General features: G+C 44.5%; 2 protein-coding genes across 9 annotated transcripts in view; both read right to left on the minus strand.

Moving 5' to 3' along the window:
• Window positions 1-286: 286 nt before the first annotated feature.
• On the minus strand, window positions 287-13,053 carry Pigv (phosphatidylinositol glycan anchor biosynthesis class V). 7 transcript variants are annotated; one of them, XM_046469228.2, is made up of 5 exons: window positions 12,932-13,053; window positions 11,911-11,970; window positions 9,866-10,008; window positions 4,814-5,935; window positions 287-3,294 (listed from the first exon to the last, which is right to left on the minus strand). In XM_046469228.2, the coding sequence occupies exons 3-5, from the start codon at window positions 9,941-9,943 to the stop codon at window positions 3,013-3,015; spliced, it is 1,482 nt and encodes a 493-aa protein (XP_046325184.1). In that variant the 5' UTR covers window positions 9,944-10,008; window positions 11,911-11,970; window positions 12,932-13,053; the 3' UTR covers window positions 287-3,012. The 7 variants fall into 7 exon arrangements, with proteins under 7 accessions (XP_046325184.1, XP_046325181.1, XP_046325183.1 ...); XM_046469225.2 differs by lacking the exon at window positions 12,932-13,053 and adding an exon at window positions 12,647-12,851; XM_046469227.2 differs by lacking the exon at window positions 12,932-13,053 and adding an exon at window positions 12,428-12,851.
• Window positions 13,054-19,754: 6,701 nt separating this feature from the next.
• Arid1a (AT-rich interaction domain 1A) overlaps window positions 19,755-23,833 on the minus strand; it is a 76,708-nt gene continuing 72,629 nt past the window's right edge. For both annotated transcript variants that reach the window (XM_046469233.2, XM_046469232.2), the window contains exon 20: window positions 19,755-22,853. In XM_046469233.2, coding sequence (XP_046325189.1) covers window positions 21,123-22,853 — 1,731 coding nt within the window. In that variant the 3' untranslated portion in view covers window positions 19,755-21,122. The remainder of the gene's footprint in view (window positions 22,854-23,833) is intronic.

Consider the following 23,833-nt stretch of genomic DNA (forward strand, 5'->3'; position numbering starts at 1 on the left):
GATAATGAAAGGAAAAAAAAAAAAGAGATGATGATGATGTGATGATGACACAGAATCAAACTCTTTCCTGGCTCAAGGAATAGGCAGAAATTGCTCAGTGGGGTCAGTGATCCGCCTATCATTTGTGATAGCTCGTAACCAATCGAATGGTGCCAGGAAGCAGGATAAATGCCATTTCAGTCAACCTTGGATTTACAATTTACCCATTCATGCTGCTGTGGCTCCTCTTACCATGCCTACCAGTCAAGCAAGAAAGGGCACTTGAGGATGGAAAACCAGTCACCAGTTACCTTGCAGAGAAGCAGCTTTATTCACCAGGTGTCACTGTTCTCCCTTGTTCAAAGGAAAGATCACTTTGGTTACTCCTCCAGAATTGCACCCTGAGGATGGAGGTTTCTTCTACTTGTTGAAAAGCAGGAGAAATTGAAATACTTTCCGCTACAAGTAACTCGTAGGGATTAAACCCACGGATGCTCTACCACTAAATTACATCCCTTGTCCTTTGTTGTTTTGTTTTGGTACCAGGGATTGAATTCAGGGGCATATGCCCACTGAGTCACATCCCAGCTCTATTTTGTATTTTTTATTTAGAGACAGGGTCTCACTGATTTGCTAAGTACCTCACTATTGCTGAGGCTATCTTTGAACTTGCAATTCTCCCTGCCTCAGGCTCCCAGCGCGTGAGCCATGGCGCCTGTTTTTTGAGGCGGGTTCTCACAAATTGCTGAGGCTGGCCTTAGATTGAAATCCTCCTGCCTCAGCCTCCTAAGTAGCTGGGATTACAGGTGTGCACCACTGCACCTGGCTAAAATCACATTTGTGTCAGTGCATAAGTGCTTAGATTGGGGTAATTCTGTTTAAGTAGCCCTCAAGATCTTACAGGAAAAAAGGACCTACAACCGCCTGCCCCCCGCCCCAGTGATAACAGCAACTCCCTTAGTTCCTGAAAACACGCTCAAGGTCATATGGCTGATACACAGGTTTGTTCTGAGGACAAGCATCACCCAAACTCCTGCAAATATTCTTTTTTAAAAAATATTTTTTAGTTGTCAATGGATCTTTTGTTTCTTTTTATTTATTTGTGGTGCTGAGGATCAAACCCAGGGCCTCACACATGCCAGGCAAGCGCTCTAACACTGAGCCACAACTCCAGCCCTCTGGCCATATTCTTAACCTTGACTTTTTTTTTCCAAGTGATTTTTATTATCATTATTACTAATGTTATTTAATTTGTAAGGGGATCAAACCTAAGGGCCTCATGTGCTCTTCCACTAAGCTATACTCCCCAACCCCTCTTGGTTGTAAAAAGTTAATTCTATTCATGTATAAATTAGAAAGTTGTTTATCTTTGCAAGCCACCCGACACAAACCCCATTCTGGGGATTAAATTCAGGGCCTCATGCATGTGAGGTAAATGCGCTAACACTGGGATACAACCACAGCCCTTTTATTTTTAAAAATTTGAAACAGGGGTTGGGGATGTGGATCAAGCAGTAGCGCGCTTGCCTGGCATGCGCGGTGCACTGGGTTCAATCCTCAACACCACATAAAAAATAAATAAAGATATTGTGTCCACCTAAAAAACTAAACAATAAATATTAAAAAATAAAATAAAAATAAAAATTTGAAACAGTCTCTCCAGGTAGCTAAGATTGGCCTCAAATTTGGATTCTCCTGCCTCAGCCTTCCAAGTGAGTTGGGATTACAGGTATGAACCACCACACCCAGCGTGTAAGATTTTTCATATAAACAGATGCACAAATGAAAAAACAACTTCAAAATGGTCCTGAAAGATGACATTGAGGAGGCCAATGATCAAGCAGCCCAAAGATTAAGAAGAGTGTGAAAAGCAGGGAGGCAGAAGTCATTGCTCTCTCTCCAAATTGAAGGACAATCTGTTGAAGAGAGACCCTGGGTATAACATCTTACTTGAAGATTTAGAAGACAGCAAAGATATGAGGTAGAAGGCCTTTTTCAAGCTCATGGGCAGGACCATCTGATTCTTCACAAGGGCAGAATTTATCAAGAGACTAGGAGAGTAAAACCCTTGAAGTCTGAGGGTCCTATCCCTCTCCTTCTATCAGTCTTTCTTCTATGCTAGAAAGAAAGGTGAGGTGAGACTTGGTGCATGTGAGAATATCCCAAAGCCTCATAGGCTGAAGACAGAGAAACTGACCACACCCAAGCTGGAGGAATCAGTCGGAGACAGGCTCTTCTGAATCAGATTCTTCCATATCACTGGAAAGCTGAGCTCTTCCTACAAAGAAATTTACTAATGTGTGTCATGAGGGGAAGAACATCCTTTGAAATAACAACCCCAGTGGCCTTTTGAATAAGTCTTAAAACTAACTAAATAAAATTGCATTTAAAAAAAAAAAAAAAAAACACCTTCAGAAACTTCCCATTTAGAGAAAAAGGTCTCATTTTCCTATTACTACCACACTGTCCAGTCTGCACCATCTTGTGTGGACTATCACCAGACTGTCAGCTAGAGCCTTTGATGAAATGCACATTTAAATAATCTGTATTTAAAGTGGCAGGTTTAAGAATGTCTCCTGCTATGTTGGTTGACTAGACAGATGCAGGTGTACTTTAGACTTGAGTAAGGTATCATCACTTACAGTGAAAATAGTTACTACTCTTACAATTTGCTCCAGCCAGGACCAGAAAGGCTCTTTGATGGCTCACCAGTCTCCAAAAACAAAGGGGTTCTAATGCCCACAAGGACGATCCCAGGGCAGTGCAGGCAGTCCCTGTGTGTTATCTTCTTCTGGTAATGAGGATTGAACCCAGTGGTGCTCTGCTTCTGAGCTATATCCCCAGCCATTTTTATTTTTTAAAACAGGGTCTCAACAAGTTATCTGGATGGACTTAAATTTATGATCCTCCTGCCTCTGTCTCCTGAGTTGCTGGGATTACAGGGGTGTGCCACCATGCTTGGTCCTGGTCTGTCTTTTAACTTTGAAGAAGATGAATTAAGTTGGCTTCTAGTCTGTCCTTTGAGACTCCAGGTCATGTCCAAGGCAGGAAGTTGCAATGTAAGAGTAGTCCCAGGAGCCAGTAAGTCAGGAAGTAACCTAGGATATATCGAGTGACTGAAGAGCAGGTTTTCCAGTTGTACAAAAGTTCCATGATAGAATTTCTGGGTATTTTTTGTCTTGGTGGGAAGTCTTCCGCAAGAGGAGTCCAAGACTCTGTCTCTAAGGATCTCAACAGTGGCTCTTGATTCTGAAGCAAGTGAGCTGGAAACCAGTACACAATAGGAGTGGAGGAGCCCAAAAATCTGGTGAGAACCTAGAAATCATAATAATAAGAAAACCCACACATTTATTGGAATGTCACTGATGATAGCTGGGTCAGTCTGGGGGGCTTCTCTGAGGCTGGGAAAACTACGGCCCAGTGACTGGAAATGAATTACACTGGAAATGCAGTAAGAGCTAAGAAACTGCCTTATAAAAAGATGTGATACAGGGCTGGGGATGTGGCTCAAGCGGTAGCGTGCTCGCCTGGCATGCGTGCGGCCCGGGTTCGATCCTCAGCACCACATACAAACAAAGATGTTGTATCCGCCGAAAACTAAAAAATAAATATTAAAAAATTCTCTCTCTTTAAAAAAAAAAAAAAATTAAAAAAAAAAAGATGTGATACATGCGTGGCAACCTCCATGTTATAAATAACCACACCTTTAGATTAATTACCACAATAATGGGCCAGTCAACATTAAACACTCTATGAAGTCTAATTTTAGCCCATGGAGTGGATCTATATTTTGGGCAGCAACTTGGGACTTGAAAATCTGAGGAGGCTCCCTTATTAGGTACTGGTCACTTATCCTACAGGGGTGGCAAAGTTGAGGGAAAGGCGGAGCAAGGGGTCCTATGATTTGAACTTCCCCCTTACAGAAGTTCAGAGCCACATTTCCAAATGGACTCCCAACCAACCTGGAAATTCTAAGTGTGGCTGGCACTCACTCTATGAGTTAATTCAATCACAAACACAGAATGCTACTTCCTAATTTCCCCTCTTATCCACACAGCTCAGAGAACTTCACAAACACCAACGCTTGTCTTCAAGAGATAGATGCTGCTAAGGAGAGGTCAGCACTGGGACAAAAGACTTCCTCAAGGGATGTTGAAACTGGGGCCATAGTCAAGAGCAAAAAATTAGATGTGAGATCAAACCTCTCCATATCCTCTGTATTGCCATCATCCCCAACACTGGACAAGATATCTCCCCTGAAAACAGCACCTGTCTGAGCTCAGAGTGCCTTCAGAAGCCAACGTGGGTATGAGGGAAAGGTCCCCAGGATATCTTTGGTGCTTATTCCTAAATTTCGGCTTAATTCACATCCTTTCAAAACTCTCATGCTCTCCCCTGTGCATAGAGTATTCCTCCTCTGCTTCTTATGTAAAAAAAATTCCTTCTTGCTCTTGAGGACCCTGCTCAAATATGATATCTTTCTCAACTCCTTTGGTGAGTTAGCGACTTCTTTTTTTTGGTTCCACAATAATTTATCTGTTTTTTTTTGTTTTTTTTTTTAAATCTCAAAACAGCAAGCCCACTTCCATCCCACTGTACTATAATTTTATCTGTCTCCCTGTTTGTACCATGGGAGTCACTAAGGCAGCAATTTTATTGTACTCATGTTTCATCCTCAGAGGTCTGACCCAGGGTCTTTCTTGTACAAACAAAACTCTCAAATAGTGGTTATCTGAATAAATTAAGTACTGGTCACTGAAATGGGACTTGTTTCTCCTGTCCTTGGGGTTTTGCCTGTATTCACATCCTCATCCCAGATAGGAATCCACCTCACCTGAACATGCATGCACAGACCTCCAAACAGCAGCAGCACTGTAGCATGAACCAGGTACACAAACACCCGTGGACTGAGGAAGCCAGGATCAGGCTTCTCTAGGGCCTTATTGTTCTTGTTCCTTTGAAGCCCAAGTGTGAGGCAGAGCCAAGGGTGGGTGGTCACATATGTCCAAGTTGCCCAGGCAACTAATATAGCCACTGGTGCAGCCAGTAGAAAATTGGGTACCTGCCTAAGTTCATAGTATCTCAGAAAGCCAACATTCCAGTATACATCCTGGATATAGTTATATATTAGAGGAAGTTTCCAGGAGCACCACGGTGGCTTATTTCCCTCTGCAATCCGGTAGCCCTTGTCCACAGCTAACTGCACCAAGGGTTCAGGAATGGAATGGGCTGAGCCTGGCAGACAGAACTGGGTGTAGGCATAATACTGAAAGAGGGCAAAGGGAAGGCTGAGTGTGAGAACTGACAGGCACCCAGAAGCCATCAGCTTTAAGAGTTGTTTCAGGGGGTTCAGCACCACAAGAGAAGAGAAAAAGCCTCGGCATTGATTATGCAGGAGGAAGCCAACACTGACCAGTCCATTGGAGCGCACTCCAGTAGCAAGAGCAAAGAGGAGCCCACTAGTCCAGCTTCGTCCCCGCTCTAGCTGCCCCATGGCGCTGAATGTCAGGAAGGCAAACAAAGCTTCCGAGTAACCAGCTACCAGGAAAACATTGGCAGGGCTGAGGCAGAAGAGCAATGCTGCATAAAAGGCCTGGCGGGGACAGCGCAAAACCACACAGCTCAGGTCATGAAGTGCGACCGTGGCCAGCACAGAGAGCAAGGAGTTGAGTGATGCTACTGAAATAAGCAGGCAACTCCGCTGGCTCAGGAGCCCCCTTAGGGGTCTCAATAGTTCAGTTCCCACCAACAGGACCAGGGGGAAGCCGGGGAAGAAGGCAAAGTTGTGCTCATAGAGGTATCCATGCTCAGCAATGAACAAGAAGTGTTCAGCATCCCAGCGAGAGAGGCCACCCAGAAGACCTTCCACAAGCTGGTCCAAAGAGCCTGAGGGAGCTAGGCGGGGAGGAGAAAAGGCTTCTGCATGGTGATCTGGGATGATGGCATTGAAGAGGGCCTGTGGGGTGAAGGAGAACCAAGATTTCAGTTGAATAAATGAAAAAAAAGTATTACCACTAAATAAAAAACCTTGCGGGGAGGGAATCAGGAGCTTGGTTTTGAACTAGTCATATCTAAGTTGGACTCTGTGGTACAAATGTCAATCAGTTATGAGATATATGAATCTGTAGGTGAGAACAGAGATCAGGTCTGAAGAGATAAACTGGCAACAGAAATGCATGTATGGTTGTTTATAGACTAAAGGAGATCACCTAGAGGGGAAGAACAAGTACAGAAGTATTTTTTGACAACTTAAAAAAAAAGGACTGGGGATGGCCAGGGATGGTGATATAAGCCTATAATCCCCGTGGCTCAGGAGGTGGAGGCAGGAGGACTACAAGTTTGAAGCCAGCCTCAGCATCTTTTTTTAATTTTTTTTTTTTGTAGTTGTAGATGGACAGCATGCCTTTATATATTTCATTTTTTTTTATGTGGTGCTAAGGATCGAACCCAGTGTCTCACACATGCTAGGCAAGTGCACTGCCACTGAGCTACAGCCCCAGCCCCCAGCCTCACATCTTAATGAGGTCCTAAGCAACTGAGCAAGATCTTGTCTCAAAGTAAAAAACAAAAAATGGCTGGGGATATAGCTCATGGTAAAGCACCCCTGGGTTCAATCTCCAGTACCAAAAAAAAAAAAAAACAAAAAACACGAAGAATGAATGAGAGTGAAAAGCTCTGTTAAATAACTCTCAAACACTACCGATAGGTCAAAATTAGATGGAGACTGAAAACTGACCTTCAGTAGTGAAGGTACAGATATGGGTGAGCTGGGTTTAGCAATGTGAAGGTCACTGGTGATTTTGACTAGAACTATTTCAATGGAATTGAAGAGAGAATTGTCTCGACTGAACTCAATAGAGACCAGGAAAAGGGAAATTGGAATCAGTGAACATAGTCAATGATTTTAAGGTGTTTTGCTATGATGGGGAAGAGAGAAAGGGGGTAATAGGTGTATGGCAATGTGGGATCAAGAGAAAAATTTTTTGGTGGCTGAATTTAGATTTGGAAATAAATATTTGCATGCTATTGGGAATAATCCAGTGAAAATAAAACCATTGAATATGTAGAAGAGAGGGAAGAATGGCTAGGCAGACAATAGGGGATGGAATCTGCTAGACAGGTAGAAGAGCTAGCCCTAAAAAAGAGGATAGACCATTCATCCAACCTTCAGTACTGAAGGCACAAAGGTGAAGATTTAGGCAGGCTGATGGAAGTGGTGGAAACATGTGGAAGGTCTCTTCAATTTTTCTGAATTTTCATTCAGGAAGGCAAGTTATCATTTGAAAGTAATGGGGAGAAGTTGTTAGAGATTTGAGAAAAAAGGAAGACAAGTTGCCTATGACCCTGGCTCTCAAAGATAGGCTGTAGCACTGGAATCATCCAGGGAGTTCCATAAAATATTGATGCTTGGGCTAGGGATATGGCTCAAGTGGTAGCACGCTTGCCTGGCATCATGCATGCCGCGCTGGGTTCAATCCTCAGCACCACATACAAATAAAGATGTTGTGTCTGCCGAAAACTAAAAAATAAATATTAAAAAATTTTCTCTATCTTTAAAAAAAAAATGTTGATGCTTGGGGTCCCACCTCCAGATTTGATTTAAACAGCATTAGATTTTTTTGTTTGTGTTTCTGATGTGCAGAAATTTATGAAGGAATACACCAAGATTGTTACATGGCACTGATGACTCCCTGGAGTTAGTAACCTTATATTAAAAAAAGACTAATTCACTGGGCATGGTGGCGCACGCCTGTAATCCCAGCAGCTCAGGAGGCTGAGGCAGGAGGATTGCGAGTTCAAAACCAGCTTCAGCAACAGCAAGGCGCTAAGCAACTCAGTGAGACCGTGACTCTAAATAAAATACAAAATAGGGCTGAGATGTTGTTCAGTGTCCAAGTATCCCTGAGTTCAATCCCCAGTACTGCCCCCCATCAAAAAAAAAAAAAAAAATCCTCAGAGGAGAAGTATTACAAGAGTTGGGATAATAGGAAAGATAGGAGATAGTGATGACAGAATAGGCTGCTTAAAACTGAAATTTGGTAGCAAGTGGTTGGGTGTAGAGGGTATTACTGTGAGAGTGGTGAGGACAAGATCACTAGAAGGTAGCAGGACAATGAAGTAAGGGACCATAGCACTGGATATATTATCTTCATTAATATTGAAACCACAAAGACATCAACAGAAGTAATGCCAGAGAGAGTGACAGGGAATCAGGAGCTAAAACTTTCAAGGAGTAACTGTCATTGACAGAGATGATAGCAACAATGAAGTGACTAGGAATATAATCTGATGGCATGGGTTTTAGATCTGGAAATAAGGGGGAAGAGGAAGAAACAATGAAATAGCATTTATTGCTGAAGGTCTTTTTGCCCCAATAGATTGTCAGCTATTTAAGAAAAAAACTTTTACACTCACATCTTAGCACAGATCTTGAAATACAATATGTACTTAATAATATTTTGGTGGTTGAATGAACTTCAGGAACTTGAGAAAACATACTGTTTACAAAAATCACCATCTGAATTAGAATGCAGTTGTCTTGGTTCCCTATCCCAGATGCTGATTTGCAGTACTGTTCCTTTGGTTCTGCCAATAACTCAACCAAGGCTGGTTCAGGGACATCATTGAGTCAGTCTCCCCAGCCTGGGAGTAGGAACATAACCTCATCTTTAACCCATTTCTCTTTCTGATTAGATTCTTTATCAGGTCACTTCAAACAGTATAACAAATGGGACAGGAATGACAGTCACAGATAATAGCCCTAGCCTCCAAGTTGAAGATACTTTAACTAAACCTGGAATACAACGGAGCCTGCTATGCCTGATATAATGGAGGAAGAGATAGGGAAGGTGGTTTCCACAAAGGAACCAGCTAGGAGCCTCACAGAGAATGGTGCTGGTAATAAAAAGGCATATATAATTATTTAATGTTACATCTCTAAGGAGTTGAAACATTCAACATGATTCACTCATTTGTAAACATAATATTAAGGACCTACTGGCACCAGGCACTGTGCTAGGCACTGAATAGTTAATATATATGTAAAATTTGATTAAAATGTATATCAAGGGCAGCTTTGGGGGAAATGGGAGTTGAAAAGGGGCAAAGACACATATATGTGGGTGAGGTAGCAAGGGAAGACTCTTAAGGGGAGAGAAGGAGCCATTACTGACAAATGAATATACACAGATGGTCTCAGGACTTACACAGTGCCACCTCCCTCCCACTCAACTGACTGATATACTGTTCAGTCTTCTGGTAGTCCAATACTTTGAGCTTCAAATCCTAAAAGTATCTTTGTCGAGAAAGATCATAAGATTATGGTTATTGCAGACTACTACCTTCAGAGGTAGGAAACCTGAGGTCTAACTCTGGCCCTTCTCTATAATTCTAGGGAAGTCATTTAACCTTTCTGGACTTCTGTTACTTCATGAGTAAAAGGGGATTAGAGTAATTTATAAGATTCCTGCTGACTTTTCAGCTATGAAGTCTAGGTTTCTATGGTTCTAACCACGTGGAGGGGCACAACAGGCAGGTAGAAAAGAGAAGGGGTCGGGGCTGGGGATGTGGCTCAAGCGGTAGTGCGACCACATACAAACAAAGATGTTGTGTCCGCCAATAACTAAAAAATAAATATTAAAAAATTCTCTCTCTCCCCCCCCCTTAAAAAAAAAAAAGAAACTACTATTTGTATAAATGAGATAACGGGAGGGAAATTGGGGCTTGATACAGTGCAATATAGAGAAATAAGTAGTATATCCAAGCGATAGATTGAACCCAAATTCTATCAAAAAAAAAAAAAAAAGAAAAGAGAAGGGGTCTATTCTTTGTGCATCGTCCAGTTATGTAACAACAGCATGATCAGGACTAAGAATCAGAGACTGACCTGCAGCATCAGAGTCAGGACACGGCAGCTGACCGCAAACCTAAGCACCTCTTTCCGTGATGGATCCAGGGGCCACATAATCTCACCACCACACCACCAGGAATCCAGGAGTGTTGCTACCAGAACTGAGTTTCCTCGGGTTTCTAAACTCCAAAATCCAAGGAAGAAAATATCATACATGGACCAAAAGCAAATGTTTAAAACATTCTTCATAGGACTCTCCCCCTTTAACATTACTATGACACATGTGACCACCTAACTTCCCAGAGAGGAGTATCTTAAAGACAGATAGGACCACTGGGTATCACTCTGAAGCAGTGTATTTTTGTCAGACAACTTCCTCACAGATAAATATGAAGCTGTAAAAGTAAGCTCATAGAAAACCTTTCAAAGCCTGTTGAAGCTGGGCACAGTGTCAAATACCTGTAATCCCAGTGGCTCAGGAGTCTGAGGCAAGAGGATCACCAGTTGAGGTTACCCTGGGACATTTAGCAAGACCTTGTCTAGAAATAAAATTTTAAAAAGGTCTGGGGATGTATGTAGCACAGTAGTAGAGCACTTGGCCACCATGTACAAGGTCCTGAGTATAAATCCCAGTGCTGGTGGCAGGGGTTTGTGTGTGTGTAGTCTATTCAGTGTTCCTATGTAGGAACTAAAGATCTGAGTTTAAGTCCTGTTACTTGCAAGTTCTCATTTATTCACCAAGCCTCAGTTCTTTTATGTATAAAATGGGATCTGACTATCTCTTTTGTCTGTCACAAAACTGTCATGATGGTGTAATGGGCTACCATGTGAAGTACTACACACATCTATGTTGTGGTTGCTATTATTTGATGTGTGACCTTTCCCTCTTGCCCAGAATAATAAACTAGCTCCCAAACCAGAGTCCCAAAAGTGGGGCACAGAACCATACTAGAAGGCCATAATTACTACACATGCCAGCTTAGCTCTCTGATGTGTGTTCAGCTGGTCTGTTAAATTAAGTGGAGAAGGAAAAGAAAACCACTACTCAGCAGGACTTCAGCCAGCTCCCATTGCTAAAACAAACTTAGGGCGAAGACAAAGTCTACTACTAGAGATGAAGAAAACTGTTATTTCCCATCTCTTTTTTGGAATGGTAGCAATGTATAAATAATTCAAACCCTTTGTGAGGCACAGAATGCATTTTAAGACATTTTTTACAATTTCTTGGGCAAAGTAGTAACAGCTCCTTCAGAACTTTCAAACACTAGCCTGGGAAATCAGAAAAGAGGGCAAGAACATCAGAAACAGTTTGTTGATTTGGGATGAATAACTATGTCTAGCTAAAAGGAAAAAAAAATGTTGAAGCAGACATATTTTAACAAGGAAGACTGGAAGGCTCTTTTTTCTCTTAGCTGGCAAATACCTACCAAACCTGTAAGTTTCAATTATTTCTGGAATTCCAACTAGACGTGCCATGCTTCACTGCCCTCTGACACTGCTTGTTTAGGCTGTTTGTGAGGACAGGGCTTCATAGCACAACTGTATTCCCAGGAACTAGTATACAAGCAGGATACAAGCCCGTATTCTGAACGAGCAGTAGTAGGGACAGGGCACAGTATCACTAGTTCGCTAACTCGAGATATAAAATCACTGCTCCAGGTATTTCTCCTTTCACGTTAAGAGTAATATGACAAAGTCACAGAAGCCAGAGGAAAATAAAATTTCTCCAGAAAGGGAGTCAAGTTGGCCGAAAGCAACAGTACTCTTTTCTTGGCACAAGGGGGCGCTTGCTGCTTACTCCATCAACATGCCAGGAGGAAGGGAGGGGCCCCTAACTCTATCGGTTTTCTCAGGAAAATTCAGTTTTAAAGGTAAGCTTCTGAAATCCTCAGAGAGCGGCGATACTTTGTGAATCTGCCCAATATCCTCAACATCTCACTCGATGAATCAAGAGAAATCACAGGCACAACCCAACCTCACACTGATGCTCCTCTCTATCCCAGGGCGAGTTCACTTTATCATCCTTGGCTTCCCACCCACACGCAGAAGAGAAGTTGCAAACAAAAAAGCACTTAACCCACCTCTGCCTCTTGACCAGACTTGATTCTTCCTTTCCTCTTTTCAGAGTCAAGCTCTGGCCTCTGCGACCACAGGAAATTTGTAGCCCACAATTAGTTCACAGATACAACAAGCAAAAGAAAGCCAGTCAATTCTCCCTCTCAGCTATTTCCCAATCTCACTTTCCAACAAACAAGGCCCTTGCCAAATCACTGACTTTCTTGACTGGCAGGGCACTTACGGATCAAATAGTTTTAGTCTTTTATTTTCCCGTGAGATAAACAGGCTTCAGAGATCTCATTAGACACTGTAAGGCCCGTATAATTACCATCGCCATTTTATGGATGTGGAAACTGAGGCTCACCGAGGCCACGCGACGCAACCGAGACGACTTTAAAAAGAGTCTCGTGTTCTCTGCTTTTTAAACCTCACCCCCAGTCAAAGGGTACACTCTCTTTCCCACACAGGACCATAACCCAGGTCTCCAAAGCCTAGTCCAGTACTTCCTCCAATGATAAGAGCTCTTGCTGGTACGCTTACGGTAGGTGGGCCCTATCTGGGAATTTGAGGAAGCCTGTTAACTGGAGGCCCTCGAATTAACATCCTCGGTGGGGTAAAGTCGCTCAGAACCAGGATCCTCAAGGCCTAAGGCCTCGCGGGCCGTCCCGAGCCAGGAGCCGCCTTTTGCCAGCCTTGCCATGTCCGGAGCCTGCTGCTTTTGGACACAGGCCCTACTGGGGTCGGGGCGTCGACCCTCACCCCAAACGAGCCTCGGCCCCGGGGACACTCCCGAGGGAGCCGGAGTCGGGACTGGTTACAGGGCCGGAAGCAGGCGAGGGCGGGAGGCCGTAAAGGAAGAGGCGGCGCCGGAGGCCGCCATGGCAGAGAGGCGGGGCTCCACGGTTCTCTGCAGCCTCCGCCTCATTTCTCTCGGCCTCGGTTTGACAGCTTCCCTCCCCCCAGAACTCCAAGGCTCCGGAGATGGCGTCCCAACCCTCCGCGCCCGCCCGTCCGGTCCTCCCCCTCCGGGACGATCTACAGCACCTCCATCCGGGGCCTGCGCAGCCCGCGCCTGCGCGCTGGCTTCGCCGACGGCGGCCCCGCCCCGCTCCTGCCCAGACTCAGAGTGGCTCCGCCTCCCTCCGTGGCAGCCATGTTGATTCCGGGCGAGCGGGGCGGGGACCGAAGCCCGGCGCGGCTTGGCGTAGCACCTTCCCACCTTGGTGTGACACCTGAGGAGTTTTCTCTCGCACTGTGCCTCTTCCCCACCCCCTAAACCTCGACTTCAGTCATTGTGCCGGGGCTGCAGTGTCAGCGTCTGCGCTCTAGTCCCTGTTCCACCCCGTGAGCGCTCACTTGAGTTCCCCATGTGGGGGGAGGCTCTAGTAGTTGGGGACTGCCCCACGACCTCTTCGCAGAAGCCTGGGCCGTGCTTTCCCTGGTGTCGGGCAACGACGACTCAGCACGGGACCTGGCACAAAATATACATTCTCTGAAAAGGCAAAGAAAAGCCTTCTTGGGGTTTCTGTGGCTAGCAGCGGCACCCTGCGTCCTGGGTGTGAAGAAAGTGGGGGATCCCCCTCACTTTCCCCTCCTGCCTTCCAGCGACCTCTGTCCTGTTTCAGACCCAAGCCCCACCTGAGGTGGCCAATGAGCATGGTAAAGGAAGCCGCAGAGAGCACCCCCAGGACTCCTTTCTCCTCCCTCACTCCGTTTCTCTACTGGGAAGTGGGGCCAAAAAAGAAAAGGAGGAAGCTAACTCTAATAAACCGTCTGTTAGGGAGGGGCGACCAGTTGGTTCCCCTGTAACGGAAACTGTTAGAACAACTTTGCTCCCTCCTAAAAGGAAACAGATAATAAATCCTTCTCCGTTGGCGGATTTCTTGTTTCTTGGGCTTCCAAAGCCTTCTGTGGTTTCGGTTATCTGCCCTCCAAACGTAGCCAAGGTCCGGGTTAGCCTCTGGCCACAGCCGGGCTGAGGGAGGGGTTTATCTTCTACAACAGCCACTGGTGTGGGTGGGAACAAAGAGATGGTTGCTATCTCTTCAGGCAAAGAAAACTGGCCCACATCAGTGTTGTGGAGACCAAGGACTATCTTTTGATTATTTTACAACTCATTTCAGGCCCTAAGACCTAAACTGCCCCTGATATTTGTTGTGCGTAAGGTGGATAAAGTCCAGGGCACATTTCAGTGGTTGTGTGGTGAAGAAGGGGAAAAATGGAGTTTAGAAGGCCCTTCCCCCAGGTTTTTCAGTGGCACTCATTTGTTCTCACTCCAGAGGCTTGTGAGTAAAATGGCAAAGCCTCGGGGCACTCTTGTGACTGAGGCCCAAGGTTGTGACTTGAATCTCTAGAAGCCCAGTGAGGCTCCAAGCAGCACACTTGTTTGAAAGGACAAAACTGAGAAATGAACTGCCCTTGCTCTGTGAATTCACAAGGGAAAAAAGACATGCATTCTCAGTGTTCCCTCTGTCCACATAAAATTTTCCTCCAGAATCTATTTGTAAAAAGGCAAGGGCTCTCTTGTGACAAGTCAGAGTGTTTTCTAAAAGCTCAACTGTCACCCTTTAGAGGTAGAACTTTGTCCAGACCTTTACCTATACTTTCCTGCAATTTCTCTTGCCCTACCTTCTCTGCTGCCCAACCCCCTCCTCTTCCGCTCTGTTTCCTGTTTTATTTTCTGGCTCCTGCTCCGACAGGAAAACAAGGAAGCTGAATCTTGTGCTCTCAAAGCCTGGCTCCCTGGCTCTTCAGATTGTAAGGCGGCTAGGTGGAATGGGAGGGGGTTCTGGGGCTCCAAGACTGTGTGTTGAATGAGAGTGGTGAAGGAGGCAGCTCTTTTCAGGCTGCTTTTAGAGTATGCAGCTAAAATGGAGCCTGCATCAACACAGGAGACAGCTGAGCTACCAGAACTGTGGAAAGCAAGTGAGACAGCCATCCCCGAGCCACTTCCATTAAGAAACAAATATCCCATACCACCAAGAAACATTTTCATAATACAAATCTCTATCCCAAACAATACAAGCAATGCACTCTCATTTCTAGAATCCTAGAATTCAAGAGGGTTACATCATTTCTGTTCCTTGAACTTGCCTGGCTCTCTGCTCTTTTCCTCTGCTTGAAACATTCTACCTCCATACTATCTTTTGGTCAGTCCACCTTATTTGGGTATCAGTGGAAATGTCAGCTCCTCAGAGGGGTTTTTCTCTGACTATTCAGCCACCACCACTACCCTGTATTATCTCATCACCATTTTCTTCATAGCACCCTAACACCACCTGCCTATCCTGTCTGTCAATTTTTCTTGTTTCTCATTATCTGTTTCTCTCTTCTGGAATGTTAGATGAATGTAATAGAAAAGCAGAGGTCTCATTCACCAATGTATTCCCAGTGCTCAGGACTGTGTCTCCAATTAAGTTCTGGTGCATGAGTCAATTTGTTAAACCTGGTATCTATATTTTATGGACAAGGGAACTAAGATCACCAAAGGGGAAGTGACTGACCTGAATTCACTCAGTGAATGGTAAAGATGGGACTTGAACTCAGGTGGTTTGAGCTTTCCAAGATTAATCCTATCACTCTGTGCTGTTAGTCTTTCCTAGGTTTATTTCTTTACTTCTCTTTGTTCCACACAGCTCAGCATCTTTATGGGCTATGCTAAGAATTCTATATAGGGCACACCAAGTCTAAATATCTCCTGCCTCTGCCAAATTCTTCTCTTACCTGTTTGATTTATTCAACAATATAGGAGTACACACCATGTGATGGGATAAGGATGTAATACTAAGCAAAACAGACACAGTCCTTTCCCTGCTGGGGATGATAATATCTACCTCAGAGGATTTATGGTACTTGGCATAAAGTGTTTAATAAAGATGCTGTTATAGCCAGGTGTAGCGGTACATGTCTGTAATCCCAACTTCTCAGGAAGGTGGCTGAGGCAGGAGGATCATAAATTGGAGGCCAGCCTGGGCAATTTAGGAAGACCCTGTCTCAAAAAATTAAAAAGGACTCAGGTTGTGGTTCAGTGGTAGAGTGTTTGACTAGCATATGTGAGGCCCTATATTCAATCCCCAGCACTAAAAAAATAAATAATAAAAATACCCCCCCCAAAAAAAAGCAAATGATGAGGAGTAATTTTTCCCACTGAAGGTATATAGATAGTTCTCATGGAGCACTCACCTTCCAGGAGCATTCTGACAACTCATCCTGTACCAGTCTTACCTTGCTCCTGCCTCCACATCTGGAGAAGACCTTGGCCCCAGGCCAAGCAGAGGGACAGCCCAGTGTATGTATCTATCTACTCCCAATTGCTGTTTCCAAACACTAAACTTGCTACAGTCCCTGTTGAATGGAATTGGAGTAACCGACCCTCATTTGGGATATTGGCTCTAAGGCCATGCCCTTGTGGGGCAAAAGTGACCACACCAGCCTGATTCCTGGCAATGGTGCTTTACCAGAACTTTATGCTATTTCTTTTCACTGTAGATAAAAGGGTGTTCAATGGCAGTTTCAAAGGATGCTGGGTGACGTTTACATCCATCCTCACAACTGCGGTGACATAAATCGGGACTTGAACATTTACCAAAAACATCCTTTTTGATTTCTGCTGGATCACTTGAAGATGCCCATCCCCCCTAGGTCAAAGAACCTGCCCTGCCTCTAATCATAGGAGCCAAACACTGATGCTTCAAAGCCCTGGGGACACTTTTCACCCTTCCCTGTTTGCCTTTCAGTAGTTAGAAAACCCTGATTCCACTGAGAGGCTTGGTGGGAAGGCCTTAACCACTTGGGGGTGGCAGTGTCTGCAAAGGCAAAAGAACCAATGAGATTGAGAGTATTGTTTAGGCTGGACTTGGCTGCTGTCCAGCTATGAAAAAAGGTTAAGGTCATTTGGGGGGTGGGGAGGGAGGAGCCTGGGAAAAGAACTACTGGCCACACCCCTGGGTTTTCTACTGGCAAGGTTCTATTTACTTCTCAAAAGCAAATTACTCACAGCTCAGTGGTTAGCAGTTCTCTTGGCCTGTGGTAACTCCAGTCAGAAACTGGAGACCAGGCTAGGCTCCCCCTGCATTGCAGGAGAACAGATGAAAGGAACCCAGGAAACCCAACTCCTAGGTAATGCTCCACACCAGCCCAGAAATGCACTTTCCAGATTAGAAAATGGAGCAAGAGGCCCAGAGCAAAAATAGCCATTAGCAATATTGCTTACCAAAATGTAGACATGAAAAACGTTCCCATTAACTTTTTTCCAGAAGAGTCCTAAGAAGGCATCTTGGTTGACAAATATTTTTCTCTTCTTGATACGAAATATTCATTTCAGTCCCTGACCCAAATATTAACAGCTGCACTTTAAAAGAAAATTTTTAGTTGTAGTTGGTACAATCTTATTTACTTTTATGTGGTGCTGAGAATCAAACCCAGTACCTCACACATGCTAGGCAAGTGCTCTACCACTGAGCCACAGCACTAGCCCCACCCCCAGTTGTACTTATTTTGATGAACACTTGATTGAAATTCTTGGAACAATTCTATCTTATGCAAAATACAATAAAATCCAACCTTGCGGGACTAGGGCTGTAGATCAGTGGTAGAGTACTTGCCTTGCACACGGGGTTCGATCCTTAGCACCATATAAAAATAAATTTTAAAATAAAAATATCGTGTCCATCTACAACTAAAAAAAATATTTAAAAACAACAAAAAACTTGCATGTAGTGTTAGACAGCTAGGTTGTTACTCCTGGTGTTTTTCCCAGCTAGAGAGGATGTGTATGGTATACCAGGAAGCACATGGGCCTAGATCCAGTGGACCTTGCTTAGTATGTGACTTAGAAAAGCCTCTTTCCTCAGTCTTTCCCCTCCAACTATAAAATGGGAGCCAGAATACTGACCTGATTTCTCCTGAGAAACCTCAACTTTTTCTCCCTTGCTTCCCTAAAGAAGGGGATGATTAGAAAAACTGTATGTTGTGACATTAACCTCATAGAAGCAACTGCATCTAGCCGACATCTGATTTCTAACTAGTAGATACTGTGGGCCAGGTTGTGCTTCAAAACAAGGATGTAGCAATGAACAAAAAAATGCCCCTGGGCTGGGGATGTGGCTCAAGTAGTATCGGGGTCCCCTAGCATGCGTGAGCCACTGGGTTCAATTCTCAGCACCACATAAAGATAAAATATATTGTGTCCACCTAAAACTTTTTTTTTTATAATTTTTTTTTTTTAAAGAGAGAGAGAGAGAATTTTAAATATTTATTTTTTAGTTCTCGGCAGACACAACATCTTTGTTTGTATGTGTTGCTGAGGATCGAACCTGGGCTGCACGCATGCCAGGCAAGCGCGCTACAGCTTGAGCCACATCCCCAGCCCATCCACCTAAAACTTAAAAAAAAAAAAAAAAAGCCCCTGCCTACAGTTTGGGTTAGGGAAAGGGAGAAGGGAACAGGTGGGTATAACACACAATAAGATGGTTAAAAGTGCTGTTAAGAAAAGTAGGGCAGAAAAAGAAAACAGGGTAAGGAAGCAAAGACTGCTATTAATTTTTCATTTTTTGGTGCTGGGGATTGAACCCTGGGCCTCATGTATGCAAGGAAAATACTCTACCAACCCCCCTGCTATTAATATGAGATTGCTATTTTAAATAAGACGGACAGGGAAAACCTCATGACACTTTTTTTTTCCCCCCTCTGGAGCAGGAGGATGCACAGTACTAGAGATTGGACCCAGGACCTTGCATGTGCTAAGCACATGATCTAACGCTGAACTGTACTCCTAGTCTCCTAATATTTAAACAAATACCTGGAAGAAGACTTGAACCATGCAGTTATCTGGTAAAACAGTGCTCCTCACAGAAGGAACATAAAGTACAAAGACCTCAAGGTGGAAACAGCCCTGTTAATGGGGAAGAGAAGATAGTGTTGGAAAGGTAGTGGCCAGCTAGATAACTGAGGGCCTTATATGCCGCTACTAGAATCTGGACTAGAGAAGCAACTGAATGAGTCTGTTCTGACTTTAATCCAGAAAAGATATGACAGTGTCTTGAACTATAGTAGTAGTGACTGGATTGAGGATTATTTTCTGAATTAGTGCTAACAGACTAGATGTGGAAATGAAGAGTTGAGGATTCTTTTTTTTTTTTTTTTGGCCAAGCAATGTAAAGTTGTTGGACTTGCCATTTACTGGAAAAACTGGGCTACTAGGGGGAGGATGGCATTTTAGCATGCAGATGTTCAAATTAAATTTCCAAGAGATACCAGAGCAGCTGAATACTTTAGCCTGGAGTCAGAGGAATGAGTCAGTCTGCAGATACAAGTGAGGCTACCTATTTAAAACTATGAAAATATGGGGGGAAAAACATGGAGGCTACCTTCAGGTAATAGTTATTAGCTAGGAGTGGTGGTGCACACCTCTAATCTCAGTGACTAGGAAGGCCAAGGCAGGAGGATCAAGTTCGAGGACAGCCTCAGCAATTTAGCCAGACCCTCAGAAACAGTGAGACCCTGTGACCCTGTCTCAGAAAGGATGGGGATATAACTTATTGGTAAAGTGCCCCTGGGTTAAATTCTCAGTACCAAAAACCCCAAACTGAAAAAACCCCCAATAAATAGATTCTCTGCCAATTATTTCCTAAAATTTCTTTCCTTTGTTATTTAAATCAAAGAGGCCAGCATACTTTTCATGCCCAAATATCTGCAGGCCTAATCATCTCAGAGTTGCCTGTGGGGAAAAAAAAACAACAGGGTCCAGGATATCACCATTTCAGAAGAGAGCACACTAAGGGAGGTTTGTGAACACAGGACTAACTTGTACTTCCAACACACAAAGATTAAGATTTTAAATAGTATGTAAACAATAAAAAGCCTCACAAAAGTCTTACCAAGATTTAATGTACATTTATTCTTAACACGTGGAACATATAGTATAAAGATTTCATACTGAATAAATGATATTCATTAAGCCAAAAAAGGAAAAAAAGGAGGAATTTACATCAAGTTTTAGCTACATTGTTGAAATACAAATATGCAGATTTTATCACTGAAAAAATCTCAATTGTGTTTCTTCATCAGGAATTTCAACTGAACCTAGAACTTTTTCACACCTCGATTAGAAAGAAAACAAAACAAAAACCCAGAAAAAAATAAACTATAAGTTGATTGGCTGCTGAGACAGCAAGGACTTTTTACAGAGACCTGTACAGCATCACACCAAGAGGGGCGATGTCTGGCAAGAGATTAAATAGCTGTGTCTCGCTTTGTGCAGGTCACCAACTTGTTAACTCGTCATACTATAAAGGGGTAGCTGGGAGAGGGACCAAACTGTGGGGATCCAAGGGTATGTGCAATGTACAACGTCATATATATACACACGTGGCAGCGCAGTCGCTGCAGCTAAAGGTTAAAACCAGTTCTAAGAGGTGATCTCAGGGTTATTCATACAATCAAGGAGGAGAGAAAGAGGTCAGGGTGTTGTAGGTTCACACATGATACTTTGGGGGAAAAGCCTTTTTTTTTTTTCTCCTCAACGTTTAACTAAAAACATTTTTAAAAACTACAGCTTGCTGCTGACCCAGCGTCTTCTCTCGTTTCCATGTGAGACATTATTATTACAGTATGTTTACAGTATCAGGTGTACAGTACAGTACATGAAAGGGTCTACACTCTACTGCACAGGCCTCTCCAGTGAACAGGGTCTGCTCACAACTGCGAACTTCTCGGCTCCTTCGAGATTGTGAATGTACAACAATAAACCACACACAGTTCAGCAGTCACCTTTTTGTCCTTCAGAGTTTTTTTTTTTTGTATTTTTTTCTTTCTTTCTTTTTTTTTTTTTACCATTAAAAACAGTTATGAAATGTGGCATCCCGTTGATGCAAGGACCGGGGAAGCCATTTTTAGTTTTTTTTTTTTTTTTTCCCCAAACTCACTGTAAACAACAGTAACTTTGGTTAAAATAAAAAAGTCTTCTATGTAGGCAGAGCTTTGTCTTTTCAAATAGGGTGGGGTCCTGAGGGGGAGTAAGGTAAGGACAGGAACAGAAGGGCGTGAGGAGTGGGGTGTGGGGGAGGAAAGAGAAAACAGGAGAGACTTTTTTCCCAAGGGAGAAGCTGGACAGCACAGGGTAAACTGGATTCTGAGGTGGTTTTGCATAAATAAAGGGCAACAGTCAGTTTCTAAGTTCTCCACACACGCACACACACACGGGGGTGGGGGGTGGGGGGGAGGTGTCCCACGGCTGTCATGACTGGCCAATCAAAAACAGTACATCACAAATGACTTGTGAAACCAATGAGTTCATCAATGGTGACACTGAGATGTCCAACAGCCGTGACTCATACAGAGTGAACTCGGAGTGGTTCTCGTCCACCTTGGCCAGGGCAAGCAGCGCGCGAGCAGCCCGCCGCATCATGTCCACACTAGTTGGCTCAAAGGGTGGGTTCTGCATGTGGAGGAGGCTGGCCTGGCTCTGTTGGAATTGCGTGGCAGCAAGGCTGTCCTCGAGGAAGCCCAGGAGGTTGCCGATGCTGCCCTTCTGCACTGCAATGGCACGGGCTGCCAGGCTGTCCCCCTGCGCCAGGTTGGCCAGCAGTACCACGGCCATCTCCCGGCACACTGGGTTCTTTCGGTCACTGAGGAAGCGCACCATGGTGCTATACAACTTCTCCAGGCGGCTGAAGGGGGGTGTGGCCAGAATCAGGTCCACATTGTTGTCCTGGATGCTGAGTTTGCTGAGGGTTTCCAAGACCAGTCTCTGGGGGGAGAGGACGGCATTGGGGCCCAGGGTGGAGAAAGGGTCCTGGGCTTCAGCTGAAGGGCAAACTGCCCAGTGTAGGAGTCCGTCCAGGACAGGCAGGCAAATGCTCTCAGGGTATGGGGAGAGGTCCAATTGCCCCGAGATGTTGGCGAGCGTGACCAAGGTATTTTCCCGGAGCATCTCCAAGCAGTCCCACCACCACTCCACTTTGTTGCAGCTCACCCCTTGGTCCTGTTCCTCCTCCTTCTCATAAGTTAGTGGTGCCTGCTTTCGTTCTGGGTGCTTGTGGTGCAGCAGGATCAGCTTGCCCAGGATAAGCAGCAGCCCTGGGTGTTTAGACATCTCAAAATCATTGCCTGGCACAAATGACAGGCTTCGGATGGTATTGGATACACAGACACAGCGCTTGGCAAGGGAATCCTGCCAATCCAGAAGGGTACACAGTGGGGTCTCATCCTTACTGTGGGGTTCATCCTCTAGGATCTTGATGTTCCGGTGGCTCTGTGCTGGGTTAATGCCAAATGGAAATTTGCTGCTTTCCTTGGTGGCTTCTGCACTTTTAGCTCCCTCCTCTGTCAACGTGCTAGATCGAGTAGACAACATGTCATCCATAGTGGCTGTGATCCGTTTTTCTGGAGGGCCATCAGGTGGGGGTCCCTCTTGTTCTGTCGTCCCTGGCACACCCTCTACTGTTATGACATGTTTCCGGGGGGCTGCAGGACAGGGCACAGGAGGCCGGGAAGGCAGCAGCTCTGTCTTGCTCTCAAAGTGGGTCTGGATATGCTCAGTGGTGTCCCCCCCACCAATCCGCCAGTGCAGCAGGCCACTGTCAAACTCCTGTACACGCCCAAGCTTATCTGAGCAGTCCACCACAAACGGGTCATTCTTCTGTACGATCTTTACTGGAAGCTTGTCAAACTTACTGATTAGCTTCTCCTCACAATTCTCTGGAGCTGGCTTGTCCTTGCCTAAAAAGGCCATCTCCTCATCATTTTCAACTGTCTCCTCTTCTTCTTCTTCCTCTAGTTTAGGACCTAGAAGTTCTTCTTCTTCTTCCCCCTCCATGGGGGCTGGACTAGACACCTTGCTGAATCTCCCAGGATCCAGAAGTGTTCTCTGTCCTGGGTCACCCACCTCATACTCCTTTAAAATGCCAAAGATCTCAATCAGGCATCGTCGGAAATATTCCACAAGGAGCTCCAGCAACCCTGGGAGCTGGACAAGAAAGAGAAATATATTAAGGGAGAAAAGTGGCCTAAGAAAATTCCTGACATAAGAAATCTCCCAAGCTCTAACCAATCTCTCCTTTCCCTCTAGTCAGATACTTGCATCACTTGGAGAGGCAGTCACTCCTTTTCCCAAAGGCTTCTGCAAGCAAATCACTCATCGCTCTCTCTCTTTTTTAAATACCCGGAGCAAAGTTCTTCCTTCTGCCCAAATGTTGCATAAATATGCCCCAGGAACACGTACAACCAGAAGAATGAGAAGTATATGTATAATGTGTCAAACTGCATTCTACTGTCATGCCACCCCTCACCCATCAGGGCCACCCAACTCTCAGCCTCCTCATTCTCAATCAATCTGCTTTTCTCTTCAACAGGCCAGTTTCAAACCTCCTGGTCATTTGCCTTTATCCCTCTGGAACACTCTCTACATCCCACCACCAAGTGGAACCTAAGTCTAATAGTGGTGGGATGACTCCTTCCAAAATGAGCTAGGAGAAGGGAAGGCTGTGTGAAAGATGTTCACTTGCTCGTTTCCAAGCTTCCCAACATTATAGGAGACTCAACCTCCACGAGTCTTGTAGCACCAGTAGGACAAAGCTTCAGATCTCGAAACACTAGTTCAAGATGGTGCTAAAGAGACAGAAACTCCAACTTAGATCCCATATTGGCCATGTACCTTGAGAAGAATACACTAATCTCCAATCAGATTAATTTTTAGCTCACTGGTATAGCAGAATGGAAAACTGGAGTTTTAGAATTAGAAAGATCTAGGCATGAGGTCTGGCTTTTCCAGGAACTAAACTAGCTGTATGAAATGATGAAAATTCTTCACATTTACATGGTTGTTGTTGTTGTTTTTCTTGGAGGCGGGTGTTTAGGGATGCTTTACCACTAAGCTACATATCCCTAGCCCTTTTATAAAATTTTGAGATAGGGCATTTGCTAAATTGCTGAGGCTGGCCTTGAACT

Source organism: Marmota monax, unplaced genomic scaffold (genome assembly GCF_021218885.2).
Source record: "Marmota monax isolate L192 unplaced genomic scaffold, Marmota_monax_Labrador192_F-V1.1 WCK01_AAM20220418_F8-fsc00008, whole genome shotgun sequence".
Lineage (NCBI taxonomy): Eukaryota > Metazoa > Chordata > Mammalia > Rodentia > Sciuridae > Marmota > Marmota monax.